Source organism: Rhinopithecus roxellana, chromosome 6, assembly GCF_007565055.1.
Source record: "Rhinopithecus roxellana isolate Shanxi Qingling chromosome 6, ASM756505v1, whole genome shotgun sequence".
Taxonomy (NCBI): domain Eukaryota; kingdom Metazoa; phylum Chordata; class Mammalia; order Primates; family Cercopithecidae; genus Rhinopithecus; species Rhinopithecus roxellana.
The window spans coordinates 141,411,716-141,428,702 of record NC_044554.1 but is presented as its reverse complement, the minus strand read 5'-3'; the positions used below and the strand labels follow the sequence as shown (position 1 = coordinate 141,428,702).

The 16,987-nt window shown below is 34.2% G+C and overlaps 1 protein-coding gene across 1 annotated transcript in view; it reads left to right on the top strand.

The window, feature by feature from the left end:
* The first annotated feature begins 1,290 nt into the window (after nt 1-1,290).
* AGMO (alkylglycerol monooxygenase) overlaps nt 1,291-16,987 on the top strand; it is a 372,156-nt gene continuing 356,459 nt past the window's right edge. Inside the window, exons 1-3 of the mRNA XM_010370787.2 lie at nt 1,291-1,579; nt 3,036-3,166; nt 12,060-12,211. Of these exons, the coding sequence (XP_010369089.2) occupies nt 1,454-1,579; nt 3,036-3,166; nt 12,060-12,211 (409 nt within the window). The 5' untranslated portion in view covers nt 1,291-1,453. The remainder of the gene's footprint in view (nt 1,580-3,035; nt 3,167-12,059; nt 12,212-16,987) is intronic.

Here is a 16,987-nt window from a genome sequence, read left to right as displayed (position 1 = left end):
ATTGTGATTTTTAGGAATGGATATATCACATTATAGCAAAACTGACTATACATGTACCAAAATGGTAATAGTGTTTTGGGCAGTAATTTCTATATTTTTCTAAAACAATAGTTTCTATATTTTTCTAAAACAATCATTCATTGATACTTTAATTAGATCTATCTAAACATCTTTAGTTTCTATATTTTTCTAAAACGATCATTCATTGATACTTTAATTAGATCTATCTAAACATCTTTAAATGATAAAATGGCAGCTAAAGGATGATTACAGCTAGGGTAAAGGGCTGAGGCTATTCTGGCAAGCTCCACATTTTCACTGGTAATGTAATAAATTAAGTGCCTTATAATCTACTTAAAAGGTACAATCACGTAAGCTCTTTCTGTAAAACAGAAATAGGTCTCACAGCAACGTCTTGGCACCTTCTTTAATCAGAAAGTTCCCATAAGTACTAACAAGAATCGAGGAGATGTGACTAACCAAGTTTCCATTAAACGATGTAGGTTATGTAATAAGCCAAATGCCCCTAAACTGGTTGCAAACATTCAGAAGTTATAATAGCATGATTCAGATACAGAAATATAAATAGGTGATAAGGAGTCAGATATTCAGTGCTTACTGACTTTCTTTTTTTTGAGACGGAGTCTCGCTCTGTAGCCCAGGCTGGAGTGCAGTGGCCGGATCTCAGCTCACTGCAAGCTCCGCCTCCCGGGTTTACGCCATTCTCCTGCCTCAGCCTCCCGAGTAGCTGGGACTACAGGCGCCGCCACCTCGCCCGGCTAGTTTTTTTGTATTTTTAGTAGAGACGGGGTTTCACCGTGTTAGCCAGGATGGTCTCGATCTCCTGACCTCGTGATCCGCCCGTCTCGGCCTCCCAAAGTGCTGGGATTACAGGCTTGAGCCACCGCGCCCGGCCTCTGACTTTCAAGCTATTATTAAGTAGCTCGCCTATATCCTGTCCCTGCAGGAAACAAAGAGACTACAAACTTGAACACATTGTAAATTTCTAAATGAGGAGGAAAAAAAATGTTTTTCTATGTGATTTGATGCTTGAATTTCTATCCAGTTTTTCAGAGTGAACTTATATCTGCATTATCACTTTTTTCTTTCCATGACACTGTTACGATTTTTTTCTCTCCTTTTTTAAGTAGTAACTTGCTCCACCTACAGTCAAACTGCACTGTATGACTTTGATTTGGGTATGAGTCCTCTTTTCCCTCCCCCACATGCCCTGTTTCTGGCCTAGCGCCCACTGAACTCTGTACTTGTTCTTGATCCTTGTATTCTGTTTCTACACAGAATCGGCTGTTGAGTGTGCTCTCAATGGAAGGTTTTAGCTGTTCTCTGACAAAGAGCTTGTTCTGAGCTGCACATCTCGTCCTCTTTGTTCAGCCTCTGGCTTCAAGCATTGAATCCTAAATATTCTCCAGCTGGGAATCAGACAAGGGCAGAAATGAAGAACCCAGAAGCCCAGCAGGATGTTTCATTTTCCCAGGGATTTCGCATGTTGTTTTACATGATGAAACCCAATGAAACTTCGTTCCAAACATTAGAAGAGGTGCCTGATTATGTTAAAAAGGTGAGACTATATTGGAAGAGGTTACTCTTACTCTTGCTGCTTTCTTAATACATGGTAAGGTCAACTTCCTTAGGGTTTTGTTCACTTTCATTATTCAAATTATTAAATTCTAATAATAATTCAGTTTCTTAAAGGCATGAAGCAAAAGTAGAATTTCTACTTGAATTTCCTTACAATCCATAGCCATCTTCACCTGTAAATTCCCTCCCTCCTTTGTATGTCACTCCAGAATATGATAAAAACAAAAGTTTAAAGTTTTCCTGGACTCCGTGGCATTGTAAATGTAGCTGTTGGAAGCTCAATGTCAAATAGTTACAACACATCAGTAAACTTTGTAACAATTTCATTTTTAAATCTTTAACTTGTCCACCCCTTCCAGGGAAACTATTTCTTCTTTCATTTGGTAGACTAGTTCTGCAGAATGAAGGATACGCAGCTTGACCAAGTCCAACTCTGACTTCCTAAGTTTGAATTTGAACCAAGTTTTCTTTGAAACTCTGAAGTACTCAGAGGCACATTTCACTTCTGGTTCCTGGCTATGACTGGAAGTGGAAATATCCAGAATTAGAACTTGAGTACTGAAGTTCCCCACCCTATCAAAGTTGTTCCTACAACACTCACTAGTTCAAAGCAGAAATAGAAAAAAAAAAAAAAATGACATCACAGAATATGTTACTGAGAGTTCAGTTTAGAAAGCTTCAAAACTCATGATTACCTTCCAAATGAGTAAAATCCATACTTTTTCAAGATTAGATATTATGCTTTCTTTCTGATTTTTTTAAGTTAAAAAAGTGGCACTGATATCTTCATAAAGTATTATTGTTTATACTGCAACATCAAACCGAATTCAATGTTCCATCACCAATAGTGGAGCCTTCAAAACACCTCTTCTTACGTGAAACAAAAATCAAAACCAAGTGAATAAAATCTGAATCATGTTTTAAGAAAATATGTAAAATTACCATATTCTCTAAAATTCGAGGAAGAAAATTGTCTCTACTCTTTCAATTTCATCATTAGAAATGGTTCTGGTAATACTAAAATGAAAAATTAGAATTATGTGCATCTTTAAGGAAAGCCTCTTGAAGTGGATCTGAATTACACATATAGAGATGATAGACTTCTAATTATTTACCTTATTCTCAATGTATTTTTTTAACCTCATTTGGAAGATGTTCCTCCTAATCTTATAATATTATAATTATCATGGTTATATCTATGATTACATTTCATATTCAAATTGGATGATAGAATTTGAGCACATATTTAGCAAATGTCTAAAATAATTAGACTTCTTTACCACTGTGTGGGAAGTAATCCTCTAAAATGGGTGTCTACCATCTCCTGCGGGGCTTCTCAAATCTGGGCATTTCAATTCTGAAGTGACTAATCAGGAAATGTAAAATAATTTCATATGGAACATAATAGCATCTCTTTTCTGCAATTTCCTTTCCAGGCAACTCCATTTTTCATTTCCTTGATGCTACTTGAACTTGTTGTCAGCTGGATTCACAAAGGGAAGTCACCGGGTCGCTTGGATCATGCTTTAACGTCAATCTCAGCCGGTGTTCTGTCTCGACTTCCAAGGTGAGTTAGATGGTTAACAACACTGAGGAGAAAAACTGAAATTGCCTAAGTATGAGAGACAAAGGAACTCAATGCATGGGAGAATTAGTTTATTTCCACAAATATTCCCAAATAATTCTGTTCATGTCATTATTTAAAATTTTGATATTTTGTTCTTCATTGATTTTTTGCACTCATTTTAAAAATCACCCTAAAGATTATTTATCTTGACTTTGTTGATACCCCTTTAAAGTGAGTGCTTCATTTGCCTTATTGTGGTTCCAGCTCTGAGTTATGGTCTAGTTCTCTATTAAAACTGTGTTTTGTCTCTTTCAGCTTCAGAAAGAATAGCTCTCTGGGGTGTAGACATTCCCTAGAGCAGGTCACACAAATCTCTGAATAGCTACAATGGTTTCCTAATTGGTGTCTGGCTCTAGTACAACCCCGTTTGCAGCCAAACATTTCCATAATACGAATCCAGTGAAAACCCTTCACTGGCTCCCTATTGCCTCAAGTATAAGGTACAAATCCCTGTCCTGAACTATAGAGAACATTGTTTCTCTGACTTTGCTTTTGGGTCCTCCACTCTCCTGTCGGTCATCTTTATCCTATCATGCTTTACTACTTGCCATTGTCCACATGCCACAGGCACTTCCCTCCGCCTAGAAAGCCATCCAGGCCAATTCAGATTCATTTATTAGGTCTAAGCATAGATGTCACACTCTTCAACAAGCCTTATCTGTTCTCCAACCTTACGTTAGGCATTCCTACACTACAGTCCCATGGAATTGTGTGCTTATCCCAAATCTAGAATTATCACAAGACATGATGCTCACCTGTTTTTCTCTCAGCCCTTCCTGCTAGCTCGCACACAACTTGAGAGCAAGAGGTGTGTGTTCTTAATAGTTTTAGCTCCTGTGCCTGGAATGATGTCTGCTGCATGTAAAGTTACCCAAAAAGCAGTAATAATCCTGTGACATGTTGATGATAAAATTAGGGGATATTGGGACCTGATAGTAGTAAGATATAAATGACCTACTATTTGTTTAGAAAGAGTACATTATAATGTGTGAAGAGGAAAGACCAAAACATGGAAGTCATCTTCAACACATGTGGGCTTACCAAAGAGGCAGAGGGTGAGCAAAGATTCCCTTAGATGTCTGTGCTTTGAGCTACTGATGAATGTTCTTGTTCCAGCTTCCCACCCATTACTTCTTGTCCTGTTTTAAGAGCTTTACTTCGGACTGGTGCTCATTGCTTTGGAATGTTTCTATTAACCGCCCAGTGGGAAACTAAGGTGGATTTTTAAAAAATAACATGAAAACTTTGAACATCTAAAAAAGGTGGAATAATTTCATATATTACGTTAAATAGTTTAAATAGAAAATAAACCTAAAAGTATTTTTTTCAATAAGTGTTTGAGAAAAGTGCATTAGGTATATAGTAGGAGTAATCTTAATAATATTTACTCTGAAAAACTACTTGTAATTGTTGCATTTTGCAGTTGGAATCGGAGGAAGATAATGTCTCCAGAAATTTGCAGCTAATTCCCAGATTATCATGAATAAGAATTTACGAGTATAGATAATTTCCTTTATTATAATACATGTCCCCCTTAAGCAGAAATGAACAATAAATACTTTCAACATGCCCAAGGGTATATAGCTTTAGATGTAGATTTAGTTAATTGAAAATACCCAGTTGGTTAATTTAGCTCATTCTCAGAAAGTTAAGTGTATAGATTTATGGAAATCAGATCATTGACAAACTATAAAAGTCACCTGATAACTGAAAATTGCCCTGCATATACAATTACAGGTCATATATTTTACTGAATTGGAATGAATTTGTTAAGCATTTTGACAATGAATTTGACAGCAAATTGAATGAACTCTTCAGAATTATTTTTTTACCTTTTAAAGTTTGATTTGGTTCCAAATTAAATTAGATTGTTCTCTTATCATAACATTGTAAGTACCAGAAATATAAACTATATCCTCAATACAATATTTTTGCTCAGCAGTGTTATTTTAAAAAGGTACAGAGTTATAACAGGAAAATAAGAATAAAAGAGATATTTTTACAAACTATAAACCCCCAAAAGCAGAGAGAAAGAGAGAGAGAAAGAAAGAGAGAGAGAGAGAGAGAGAGAGAGAGAGAGAGAGAGAGAGAGAGAGAGAGAGAGACAGAGAGACAGAGAGACAGAGAGAGAGAGAGAAGGAAAAAAAGAAACCAAAACAAACCAGTCCTTCAGGGATAGAACATGCGGTTCTTTTCCTTCACCCACTACTCATAACAGCCCTTAAACTAACACAAACTGTTAACTCTGGTGCCCTTTGAGAGAAAGGTAAAAGGTTATGAACTTGAATTTGGAGAATATTTTTCTATAGTTATTTTAAATGAGAATAGCAAATTACTCCTTTTTTCCTTGTAGATGTAAAGAACAATTCTAAATTATGAAATGTGGATTTCTTTAAAGTTTTTCAAGGAATTTTTCTCTTTTACAGCCTTGTCTGAAAGATCCCAGTAAAGCAAATTATCTGACAATGAATTTTTATTTTGTTTTGCTTTGTTTTGTTGTATAGAACTATGGTGAAAATGTTTTTATTTTATTTGTTGCTCTAAAAAAAATCCCAAACCCAGATATAAACGGAAAAGGAAAAGCAAGCCTGTGGATCCATTCCTCTCAATCCGCTTTCAGGAAAAAAAAAGGAAGAATTTGACATCAATTCTTAAAACAATATTTCAGTTGAAGCCACAGCGTCAAGGGGAATCCCTGTGCAAATCATTAACAGCTGAGGGTTAGATTAACACGGCAATGATTGTATCCTCTCCCAGGGACTAATTTCATTTTCTGCACTAGCAACAGGGGCTTGCTACGTCCTTCACATAGGTGATTGCAAGACAAATGGTAGTATGCCTTTTGCTAATACGTTTGTGAAGAATTATGCTTTGGATAATAATTCCAAATAAGCATGTGGCCTCTGACAAAAGAAGTGGAAATCAAAGTGAACACATTTTTCCACTTCGTCATACACGTAATAGAAATGTTGTGTGCAGACTTTGAAGAAAAACGATATTTTTCTTTTGAGGATCTTAATTTCAGGATTACATACAATTTCAGGTACCTTAAAGATTAATAGTGTGCTTACCATGGTGATAGAAAAGATATATGCTACCTCTTTCAAATCTTTATGTCAAGGAAAATATTAACGATGGAGAAGATTGTATCTTGTTTACAAGTCTGTTGGACAGACCATGGTCTGTAATAAAAGTCCATCTGTCCTAAGAACCAGATTCTGGGCAGGCTTGCATCTGTTTTGCTCTTCTGAAATCCAGTAGACAGCCTATCATCCAGTCAGCAGCCTTCCTAATCAGATACTAGTCCTAGTTAGAAAAAGATATGTCTATGTATTCTAGATAAACACAGTGTATCATGCAAATAATCTGACTTTCTAACAATTAGTCGCATATGTGACTGTAAAAAAATTAAACTTTATTTAACAAAGTATTTACAAAATCTATTGTTTAAGCAAATGTATCTAAAACTTGTGAAATATCCTGCTACTGACTTAAATGTTAATGAGTGAAAAATAATCACATTTTTTTTTTCCTGCTTGTTTAAGCAAAACTCAATTTCCAATCCTTCATTAGAAAACCGGGACTTCAATTTGTTACTTCCTTCCAATGTTTCTACTTCCATAAATTGCATCCTCCCCAGAGAAGTTTTATTCCTGATATAAATATCTACAGTATGTTTGTTTTTAATGGGTTCATTTATTCTGTTGAAACAGCAGATTATAAATCAAATTGCAATAGGTTAGAGGGATAATTTAAGTAGGTAAATTTTCAAATAAAGTTGGGGACACTCCACTTTTAATACATATGGGTCACTGCCAATTTTTACTATGGAGCTAGCTCCACAATGTTCAACCATATATATGCATACTTTTACTGGCCATGCCTGCCATGGAATTTTCCATTCCTGACAAGAAAGTTTCAATTCATCAAAAAAAAAAAAAAAAAAAAAAAAAATTAAAAAGGAGGAAATTAAACCTTTTAAAAATATTTTTGACTCTTTGGGATGGGGCCAGAGAATATAGAAAATTTGTATACTGGGTTTTTATACTAAGGGCTTTAGCATGCTAAATGTTGCCTTGGCAAATCAGACCTAACAAATGAATGCATATAATTTTGGATGATGACTTTAATAAGCAACAATTCATTGTCCAAAATAAGAGATAAATGAACCTATGTAATGTTAATAATAATACTTTATTATTAATACTAAAATTTGTTAACTTAGAAATAATTATTAAAAATCCCCAAGTAAGGAAAATAGATTTTAAAAAATTTGTTGGCTTGTTAATTATATTTGAGAGAATGTCTCATTTCCTCTTAACATTTGCATTAGAAAACTAATAAATAGACTTTGCCTTTGTTATTAATTGCATAACTTCACAAACTGCTATTAGACGAAACTTCCCTAGTGAATGCAAGATTCACTGCTTATTAGTCTGGACTTGTGTGTTTATTCAATCGAGTAATACATTTCCTGCAAAGTAAAGAATGTGGCAAATTCATTTCTTCCAAATCTATCACATTGCGTTTTTAAAGGTTTATGGTTTTATGGTTGCTGTTATGAAGAAATTAAATTAAGTGATTGTTTTATGAACAATACTATTTAACAATAAGAATTAGTAGTGCAGATTTTATTTGTTTGCAGACGGTAAAGGTAATATTATCTATCTTATTATTACCAAGCAAAAATCAATATTCCACTAGATGGAGCAAAAGTGGCAGTAGCTTTACAGACAGGCAGTGCAAACTCCTGGATTCAGTTGAAGGGATTTTGAAGTAGATAAATAGCAACATTTCCCAGAAAAATATCTCTCACTCTCTTTACATAAATGTATATATGTGTGTGTGTGATCCAATATATATACATATATATGATCCAACATATATACATATATATGATCTAATATATATATGATCCTATATATATGATCCAATAATATATATGATCCAATATATATACACACATATATATGATCCAAAATATATATATACACACATATATATATGATCCAATATATTAATTTATTTGTAACTTCTTGGAGTTTTAAGGATATTTGTAATTATCTTGTTTAAATATTCATTTATTTTCTGGCTCATAAAACAAGAGTATTCGAAACAAAAATATCTAATTTTATTTTTTTTTTAATTTTGTATAATCTGGCCAAATCAGAACACTCAGCTATAATGACAGTTAAGGAATAATATAAATTGGCAGATTCGTATGAGTATAGTACATAAGTCTACTTATTTTGAAACTTGCTCTGTTATTTTAGGAGGCTGCAATGAGAGCATTACTTCAAATGTCACTTGCTTTCTTAATGACAACAACTTGAGAGTCATTTTAGGGCTCATTCAGCCTAATTATCTCATACCTTAAATTATCCTTAGATACTGAAGGGGTGAACGTCATGATCACTCTCACACTTCTGTTCCTGGTGATGGGTAGACTCAGATGGAGATGACTTTGAAAACTCATTAGTTTCTAATTCTCAATCCCCAAATAACATTTATTTCTGATTTATTGATTATTTTTAATATTAACATTAAAACTGAATTTTATTTTGTAAAAAATGGGGATTAATACTAAATACTAATTTAGTAACTTAGTAACTTTTTTATAGTAACTGAACATTGACAAATTTCTAGTGATGAGAGAAAAATGTTAAGTAAAACACACAGAAAATCAGATCACTAGTTAGAGAAATAAGCTACTTTTCATTTGCTGAAACATATACTTCAGACCCAAGAGAAAACTGCTGTTTGGGGGAATTCATGAAGAAAATAGGACAATGGAAGGAAAGCCTCTCTATACACAGTTTGCTAATTAGAGGATTCTAATGTCTCTTTACATTTAGGTCACTTTCCTGGCCTTACATTTAAACTTAAGGCATAAAAGGGATCTGGCATTTGGGAATTCCAAGCCCCTGTGCTACCCAATATTCCATCTTCATGTGATAAAGTAAGCTTACTATATACGTACATATTATATGTGCCTCTTCCTGCAGGATGGAGTTTAGAGAGTTTAAATTCCAGGATGCAGAGTCATGTGCTGAGATTGCAGGGTGGAAGGGGTAAGGGGGATTGAGAAGAGAAAGAGGAAGGAACTTTGGTTTATGATTCAAGGTCTGGTGGGAACATTTTTGAAAATGTAGGTGCTATTTTCTACAATCCCGGGTTTCCAGAGCTTGATAATCATTTGCCAGCTGTATTGCTTAGGTGAATTGCTTTTAGTTGTGGGCACTCCATGGCTATTCTTTCATATATGTAATAAAAGAGGATCAAATTAATTTTGCTGATAGAAAGCAGGGAATATAACTCTTACAGCTTCTCCCCTCCTTCTTCGTGTCTTGAGGGAAGTTAGGCTTCATGCTAATGTGTGTGGGATGTGGTGGGGGGAAGGCTTGACTGTAGTATGTCAAGCATATTTCAGCTCGATTTGTGTCAACCCTAATAAGTCAGTTGATGGAGTAATAAACTGGGTGTCTGCTCAAGACCTGGCACCTGTACAGGAAATAGAAAAGTATTTCAATTTCAGGCAGGTTTTTAAAAATTTTTATTTATTGATTGATTTAATTGTATTTATTTATTTATTTATTTATTTATTTATTTTAACAAATGGAAGTTTTTCAAGGACCTTCAGTCTGTTATTGAGATCTTGGTATCTTAATGCCTATTTCCATTTTCACTGGAGCTGACAAGAAAGACAGCATATTTTTTTTAAAAGGTATTAAATTGAGGGAACATTTGTAAGGCTGGTGGCGTTTGCCCTGTTTAATAGTGTGTTCTTGCGTCTTGTACTGTGTTTGGCACTTAGTAGGCTCTTCATATGAATTCACTGAATGACTGCCTGAATCCATGGAGGAATCTGCTTTGACACTATGTGCTAATACTTAAGCCATTCAGCTATAGATGTTTTCAACTTTCTACTACATTTTGTTTTAATCTATTTTTCTGGATCAGTTGTCTTAAGGCAGAGGTTATCAACCGGGGAAATTTTTACTCCCCAGGAAACACTTGGAAATATCTGGAGACATTTTTGTAATCATAGCTAGGGTGAGAAGGAGGGGTCCTAAATCTAGGTTCTAAAGAACAGCAATGCTGGAATACATTCAATGATGCACACGAAAGACCTTCAAAACAACAAAGTATTTGGCCCAAATTGTAGTAGTGTTATAGTTAAGAATTCCTGTTTTAGAGAAATTGTTATATTGAAGCATATAAAACTGATATTGTCATTTTTAACCTAAAACTTAAATTTTATATGGGTAACCCCTACTAATAAACAATAGTGAGCAATTTTAATATTTCATAGTTTCAGTAAACGTTTGCACCAAACAACCTCTTCCGACAAAGAACTATCCTGTCCAAATGTCAACAGTAGCACTGTTGTGAAGCCCTCATCTAAATATATAAAAGTAACCAACCAAGCTAACAAGCTTTACGGTATAATTTGTTCTAATCCCCTACTTTGACTAACATACCTTCATAAAACCTTGGAAGGCAGGTTTTAAATGAAGGCCCACAAGCAGTCTCAGGGCCACTGCAGCAGTGGTTTCTGGAGTACTCAGAGTATCACTCAGATTGGCATTGTAGTAGGGGTACAGGATGAGCAACTCCTTTGGGTCAAGGACTTGAACACAGGGACAAAACTGCTTCTTCTAACCATGTAATCTCAAATTGGAAATTGAGTTTTTTAATATATGGTGATGTGTACTCTTGTTCAAAATTGTAAGCATTTGGCATTTCTCTGAGTTATGTATATTAATGCTGTTATAAGATAGCCTAGTGTTTTACAGATTAAATAATAATACTTTAAAATATTAAAGTATAAGAGGTTGTTTTAAAGTTATTAAATCACGGTTAAAGTCATATGATAATTAAATTCAAGAATAAAATTAAAGGGCTGGATCTTTAAAAGAACCAGTAAAATGCTAATTTGCAGAAACTGACTCTGTAAAGGGAAATATTATAAAAATAAAAAATTTTAGTAGTATAATAGTCTGCACCACTTCTTCCACTTTTATCTAAAATTAGAATATTTAAAAAGTTTCTCAGAATTTTCAGCACCAAACTTGTTGATGACTTATAAATATATCTTTATTAACCAAAATGATTAATTCTTTTTCTATTTAAAAATAAATATAGAAGGAAAAGTCAATTCAATCAAATTGATAAAAGAGACAAAACAATCTAGAAGCTAATCTTAAATTTGATCACATAAAACTTGAAAGAGAAAATAATATACTTTCTAAAATTAAAGCATATTCTGTAGGTTTTAAAAAGTTACTGAAAATAAGAATTTGCAGAAGTTTGATAAATAGGTGGCAAGATACAGTATAGTGTCTGAGTTTTAGAAATATTTGTTTATTTTAATTAGGTTTGTATACCTTACATCTAAGAAAATTTTTTTCCTAATATTTTAAAAAGCCTAGTTTATATTCCCTTTATAAAGCATTCTTAATATATACTTCAATAAAATTTAGAAATGACAATCACAGAAATTAAGTTGTAGTCTTGTCATATTTACGTTGCATGGGCTCAATGAAAAATATTTTAAGAGACATGAAAAAATGGCCTTTTAAATTTCATGAAGTTGAGAGCACAAACAGCTGGCATCCATGATGCCTATGAAATAAAATAAAGCTTCCTGGGAATGATTTTGATACTAAGGAATTTGAGCCTTTAAAAAGAATGACAGAGAAGAAACAAAGTAGAAGAAAGAGTTTCATTTTTTCATATGAAGATATTAATTTTAAATGTTATCTAAAACATTTTAGCATAATTTTATTTCTAAAATGTTATATAATCACTGATTGTGAATTTTATCTTCCAGTCTATTTTTCAGGAGCATTGAACTGACCAGTTATATTTATATCTGGGAGAACTACAGTCTGTTCAGTTTGCCTTGGGATTCTCCATGGACTTGGTATTTAACCTTCTTAGGAGTTGACTTTGGCTACTACTGGTTCCATCGTATGGCCCATGGTAAGCTGCGAATGAGGACTTTTTGTTAACTTAGGTTGAACTGTGTTTGGTACATAGTATATATTCAGTAAATAATTATTGAATGGATAAATACAGGAATACAATAGTATATTTTATTGGATATAAAAGTTAATAATGAAGGTTTACTTTGCAATTTAAGTGGAGAAAATCTGAAGCCATATTTTAAAAAGATATGAAATTATTGGAAGTACATTTTTTTCACTTCTTTCTAATTTTAAAAAAGATTAGAAAGTGATGGCTATAGCATTGCTTTTTAAATCATTCACCGTTTGGTTTTTAATGAGAATTTTAATTTTTATGGAGGTATTTATTAGTCAGAACCCAAACAAGTTCCTAACATTTGGCTGTTGGGACAAAAGGTTTTTTTGTTTGCTTGTGTTTAATTTTTTATTTCAATTGGTTTTTGGGGAACAGGTGGTGTTTGGTTACGTGAATAAGTTCTTCAGTTTTGATTTCTGAGATTCTGGTGCACCTATCACTCGAGCAGTGTACCCTGTATCCAATGTGTAATCTTTTATCCCTTGCCACCCCCACCCTCTCCCCCGAGTCCTTAAAGTCCAATGTATCATTCTTATGCGTTTGTGTCCTCTTAGCTTAGCTCCCACATGTGAATGAGAACATATGATGTTTGGTTTTCCATTCCTGAGTCACTTCACTTAGAATAATAGTCTCCAGTTCCATCGGGGTTTCTGCAAATGCCATTATTTCATTCCTTTTTATGGCTGAGTAGTATTCGATGCTAAATATATATCACATTTTCTTTATCTGCTCATTTCTTGATGGGCATTTGGGCTGGTTTTGTATTTTTGCAGTGAAAAGGGAACCCTTTTACGCTGTTGGTAGGAAGGATAAACTAGTACAACCTCTAAGGAAAACAGTGTGGAGATTCCTTAAAGAAGGAAAGGTAGATCCACTGCTGTTTGATCTGTAATTGGTCCAGTAATTCCAGTGGAATTGCTGGATCAAATGGTGGATCTACTTTTCTTTCTTAACCCAGAGGAAAATGAATCATTATATGAAAAAGATACTTGCACATGCATGTTTATAGCAGTATTGCATTTTAATATATTGCCTTCCATTATTGTTATTATCACATGCTTGGTAGAGTCAAAAAATGTACACAATATCAAACTTCACAGCCCAATTATTGAGGGTCATTCAGGACTCTGCAACAGAATGGAATTTTAAGTAATGTGTTCTACTATAGTAAGCTTAATTCAATTTGTTGGCAGTACTTCCACATTACAAATGAAAATGCAATCAGCTAGGCACTGACCATATGCACTTTTCTGTTACCATAGTTTTGCAAACTGTCTCATCTGCAAAAGCCCTCTTACTGCACTGGTTCACTGAATTTGCTTTTTGGGATTCTTGGCTGCACTTCCAAAGAAATATTTTGTTATAGAAAGGGAAATGGAAGAATGAGGAACAAATCTAGGTCTGAATCTCTCTAGGGATATGTAGGGGCTCAGAAATAGTTGTAGAGCTAAGGTGAGCAAGTGGTCTCTGAAGAGAAAAAAGCATGCCAAAGTATTTCTGAAGGGAAGAGCGGGAAAGTACTAATCTTGAAAAACTACGGAAGAGCAGAACTCAGGATTTCAGTGGGTGGTTGGTTGAGTGGGTGGGGAGGAAGGAAGGAAGAGGAAGGAACCTGGAATAATAATAATAAATAGATGGCAGATGGACAGAAGAGACCAGAGATCAGGGTGAATAACTGAGTTATCTGTGTAGGAGTAAGTGTGACCAAATATCCTTCCCAAGCAAGGATGAAGGAATTAGGAGTAGCACGGATTTGTGTTATGCTCAAGGCTCTTAAACTTTAAATATAGCATTGTTTATGTTAACCACCTTAAGCATGTGCATTTAATGAAACTCTATGAAGGCTTAATTTCTTAGAACAATTTGAAGTGAATATATAAATTATAAAAAGTTATTAATTTTGTGTGTGATAACATTTGTCTTTGACACATAATAGGTCAGTTCCTGACACTATTTCCTCACATATAAATGCAAAGGCTACTCCAAAATCAAACATGATTAAGAATAAATATGGTTTACATAATAACATATTTGTGTTTTATTTCAAATTAGTAGTTTTCTTCCTAAAATGAACTCATTGGCAATCTTCCTCATTTTCTATGCAACAAAGAGGTGTTGCAGAAAGCATTTATATTGTACTATATTACATACTTTCAAGAACCTTCCTCATGCCACACTGACCAACACAGATGTGTTTATTTGGGAAATCTGCAAATTTGTTTACTCCTTGAAAGCCCATTATAACAGGAAACAAAGAACCAACAAAATATTACCGATATAAAACTCTTAAAAATGTTGATTATAAGTGTTCTCAGTTGGGAAGAGTAATAAAGTAAAATAACATATTAAAAATGTGGCATCAAGGCTATTTAAAGTATGCTTCTCATTAGAAATTTTGAACTGAATCCAGTAAAAAAGGCAGGCATTAAAAAAATTTTGAAAACCTTCTGGAAAAACATTTACAACCTTCAGGCTATGGAGCCAAACCATAAGTTCAAAGACTTTTGACTTGTAATGGAAAGCTAGTAGGAAAAAAGTAATTTATTTAAATGTATCAACCTTCAATATAATGCTTAATTTTTAAATTTTATTTGTAAATAATACTGTAAAATAGTAAAATGGTTTTTTAGAAATCAAGACACACACAGGACTAAAAAAAACTCCCATATAATATCCAATTTCTTGAGCCTCTTGGAATACTGTCCAAATTGAATAACTGGTCAAATTTTTTTAACTGAAAAGTTTCAATAATTCCAAAATACATATGTCATCTTAAAATATAGTAAGACAAAAATAAAATCCTACTTTTTCTATTCAATGTATTACTTTCTTTTCACTACTTCAAAATGATATAGCAAAAACATATTTCACAGTTGTTAGCATGTTAAACACTGTGAGTTTTGAAGAAACAATATATTATGTATTTAAAATTTTGTCTTTACATGTATTTAAATTGCTTCCTTAGGATTCCAAATCATTGCTAGATTTGTTGTTGTTGTCATTTGTTTCTATTACATATATGCTGCATTTTCTCAGTTATGGGACAGTTAGCAGAAAACAGTTTATTCTCAACATTTGAATTCCATCTCTATCACTATGCCAAGGTATTGAAGTTCTGTATGCTCTTTATATAATTTTTTCTTCCTCTGGAATGAAAAAGAAATTGCTAATTATGGTCAAATTACACAAAGCAAGGGCAATACAATAGTTCTATTATAGACAGCTTTGATGATTTTAGAAAAATATATAGAAGGATAAATAGTTCTTAAATTTAAAAAGTAACTTTGTACATTCTTTTCCTCCACATAAAAATAGTGCATTAGGCTGGGCGCAGTGGCTCACGACTGTAATCCTAGCACTTTGGGAGGCCAAGGCTGGCGGATCACAAGGTCAGGAGTTCGAGACCGGCCTGACCAACATGGTCAAACCCCGTCTCTACTAAAAATACAAAAATTAGCAGGTGTGGTGGCGCACGCCTGTAATCCCAGCTACTCAGGAGGCTGAGGCAGGAGAAATGCTTGAACCTGGGAGGCGGAGGTTGCAGTGAGCCAATATCATGCCACTGCCACCCAGCCTGGGGCGACAGAGCGAGACTCCGTCTCAAAAAATAAAAAATAAAAACAGTACATTATTTTTCTTTGTACATTTTATTAGTTACACTAAACATGTAAGAAAACAGGTAAAGATTTTCAAGGAAACATTTTTAAAAGCTGGTAATTACTGCTTGGGAGGAACAAGAATGAGGCCTTCAGGGTCCTGATAATAAACTCTGTCTTGCCTTGGGTGGTGTTTACGTGAGTTCTTATATTTGTAAAAATTCATTGAGTTAGTTGTACACTTAAAATTTATACTTTTTCTCTATATATACTTTTATAGAAAGTTAAATTCACAAATCATGTCACCAGTGTAATTTATTGGTTTATAGTTCTAAGGCAGAATGCTATAGTATATAACCAAATTTAGAAAAACAATACAAGAGGTTATGATTTGTGACTCTATGTATAAATATGTGACTTTATACTGTTTTTAACTGTATCAGTGTCAACCAAGTATGGGGAAGTGCCAGCACACCAGTTATTAATTTATGACTTCTCTTCAAATCTATTCTTCTTTGCCCTTCCTTGTATTGTCAGAGCTGCATGCTGTAGACATTTCTCTTTTCCCAGCTGACTTGATGTTAGACTTTGCCAATTTAAGGGGCTGGAGGGACACTGCAAAGGCAGAACATGAGAAAGGGACCTTGCCTCCATTTTCCAGCATGCTTTTTTGTATCTGGCACTTACAGGTTTGGTAGGTGAGGGATGTGGCACACTTCACCTCTTGCTCAGCTGTAGCCTACACACTCTAGCAAGATTCTCTGCCATTCAGGGGGCCACACCAAAAAACTAGCTGTAGCTTATACACTCTGGGACCTATATACTCTATTTAGTAAATTTCTCTGTCACCAACAGAGTTTCAGTCATAGCCACAACCTCTCCAGAGATGTCTGGGTCTTAGACTTGGGGTTGGTGTGAGTGTGTGAGTACAGGAGTGGGACTCTTCTAAAGGTATAAGGATCTCCTCGATTCTCTCTCCCTCAGCTCTATAGGCAGTAGCTACATTGTTTGGTTGCTACTTCTGTAACATTGAATTCCTCTCTCCTTACCTTTTTAGTAGTTAACTTCCTCTTTACCCGTTAATAATTCTTTATATTAACTTTTCCTTATTCAAGTTACT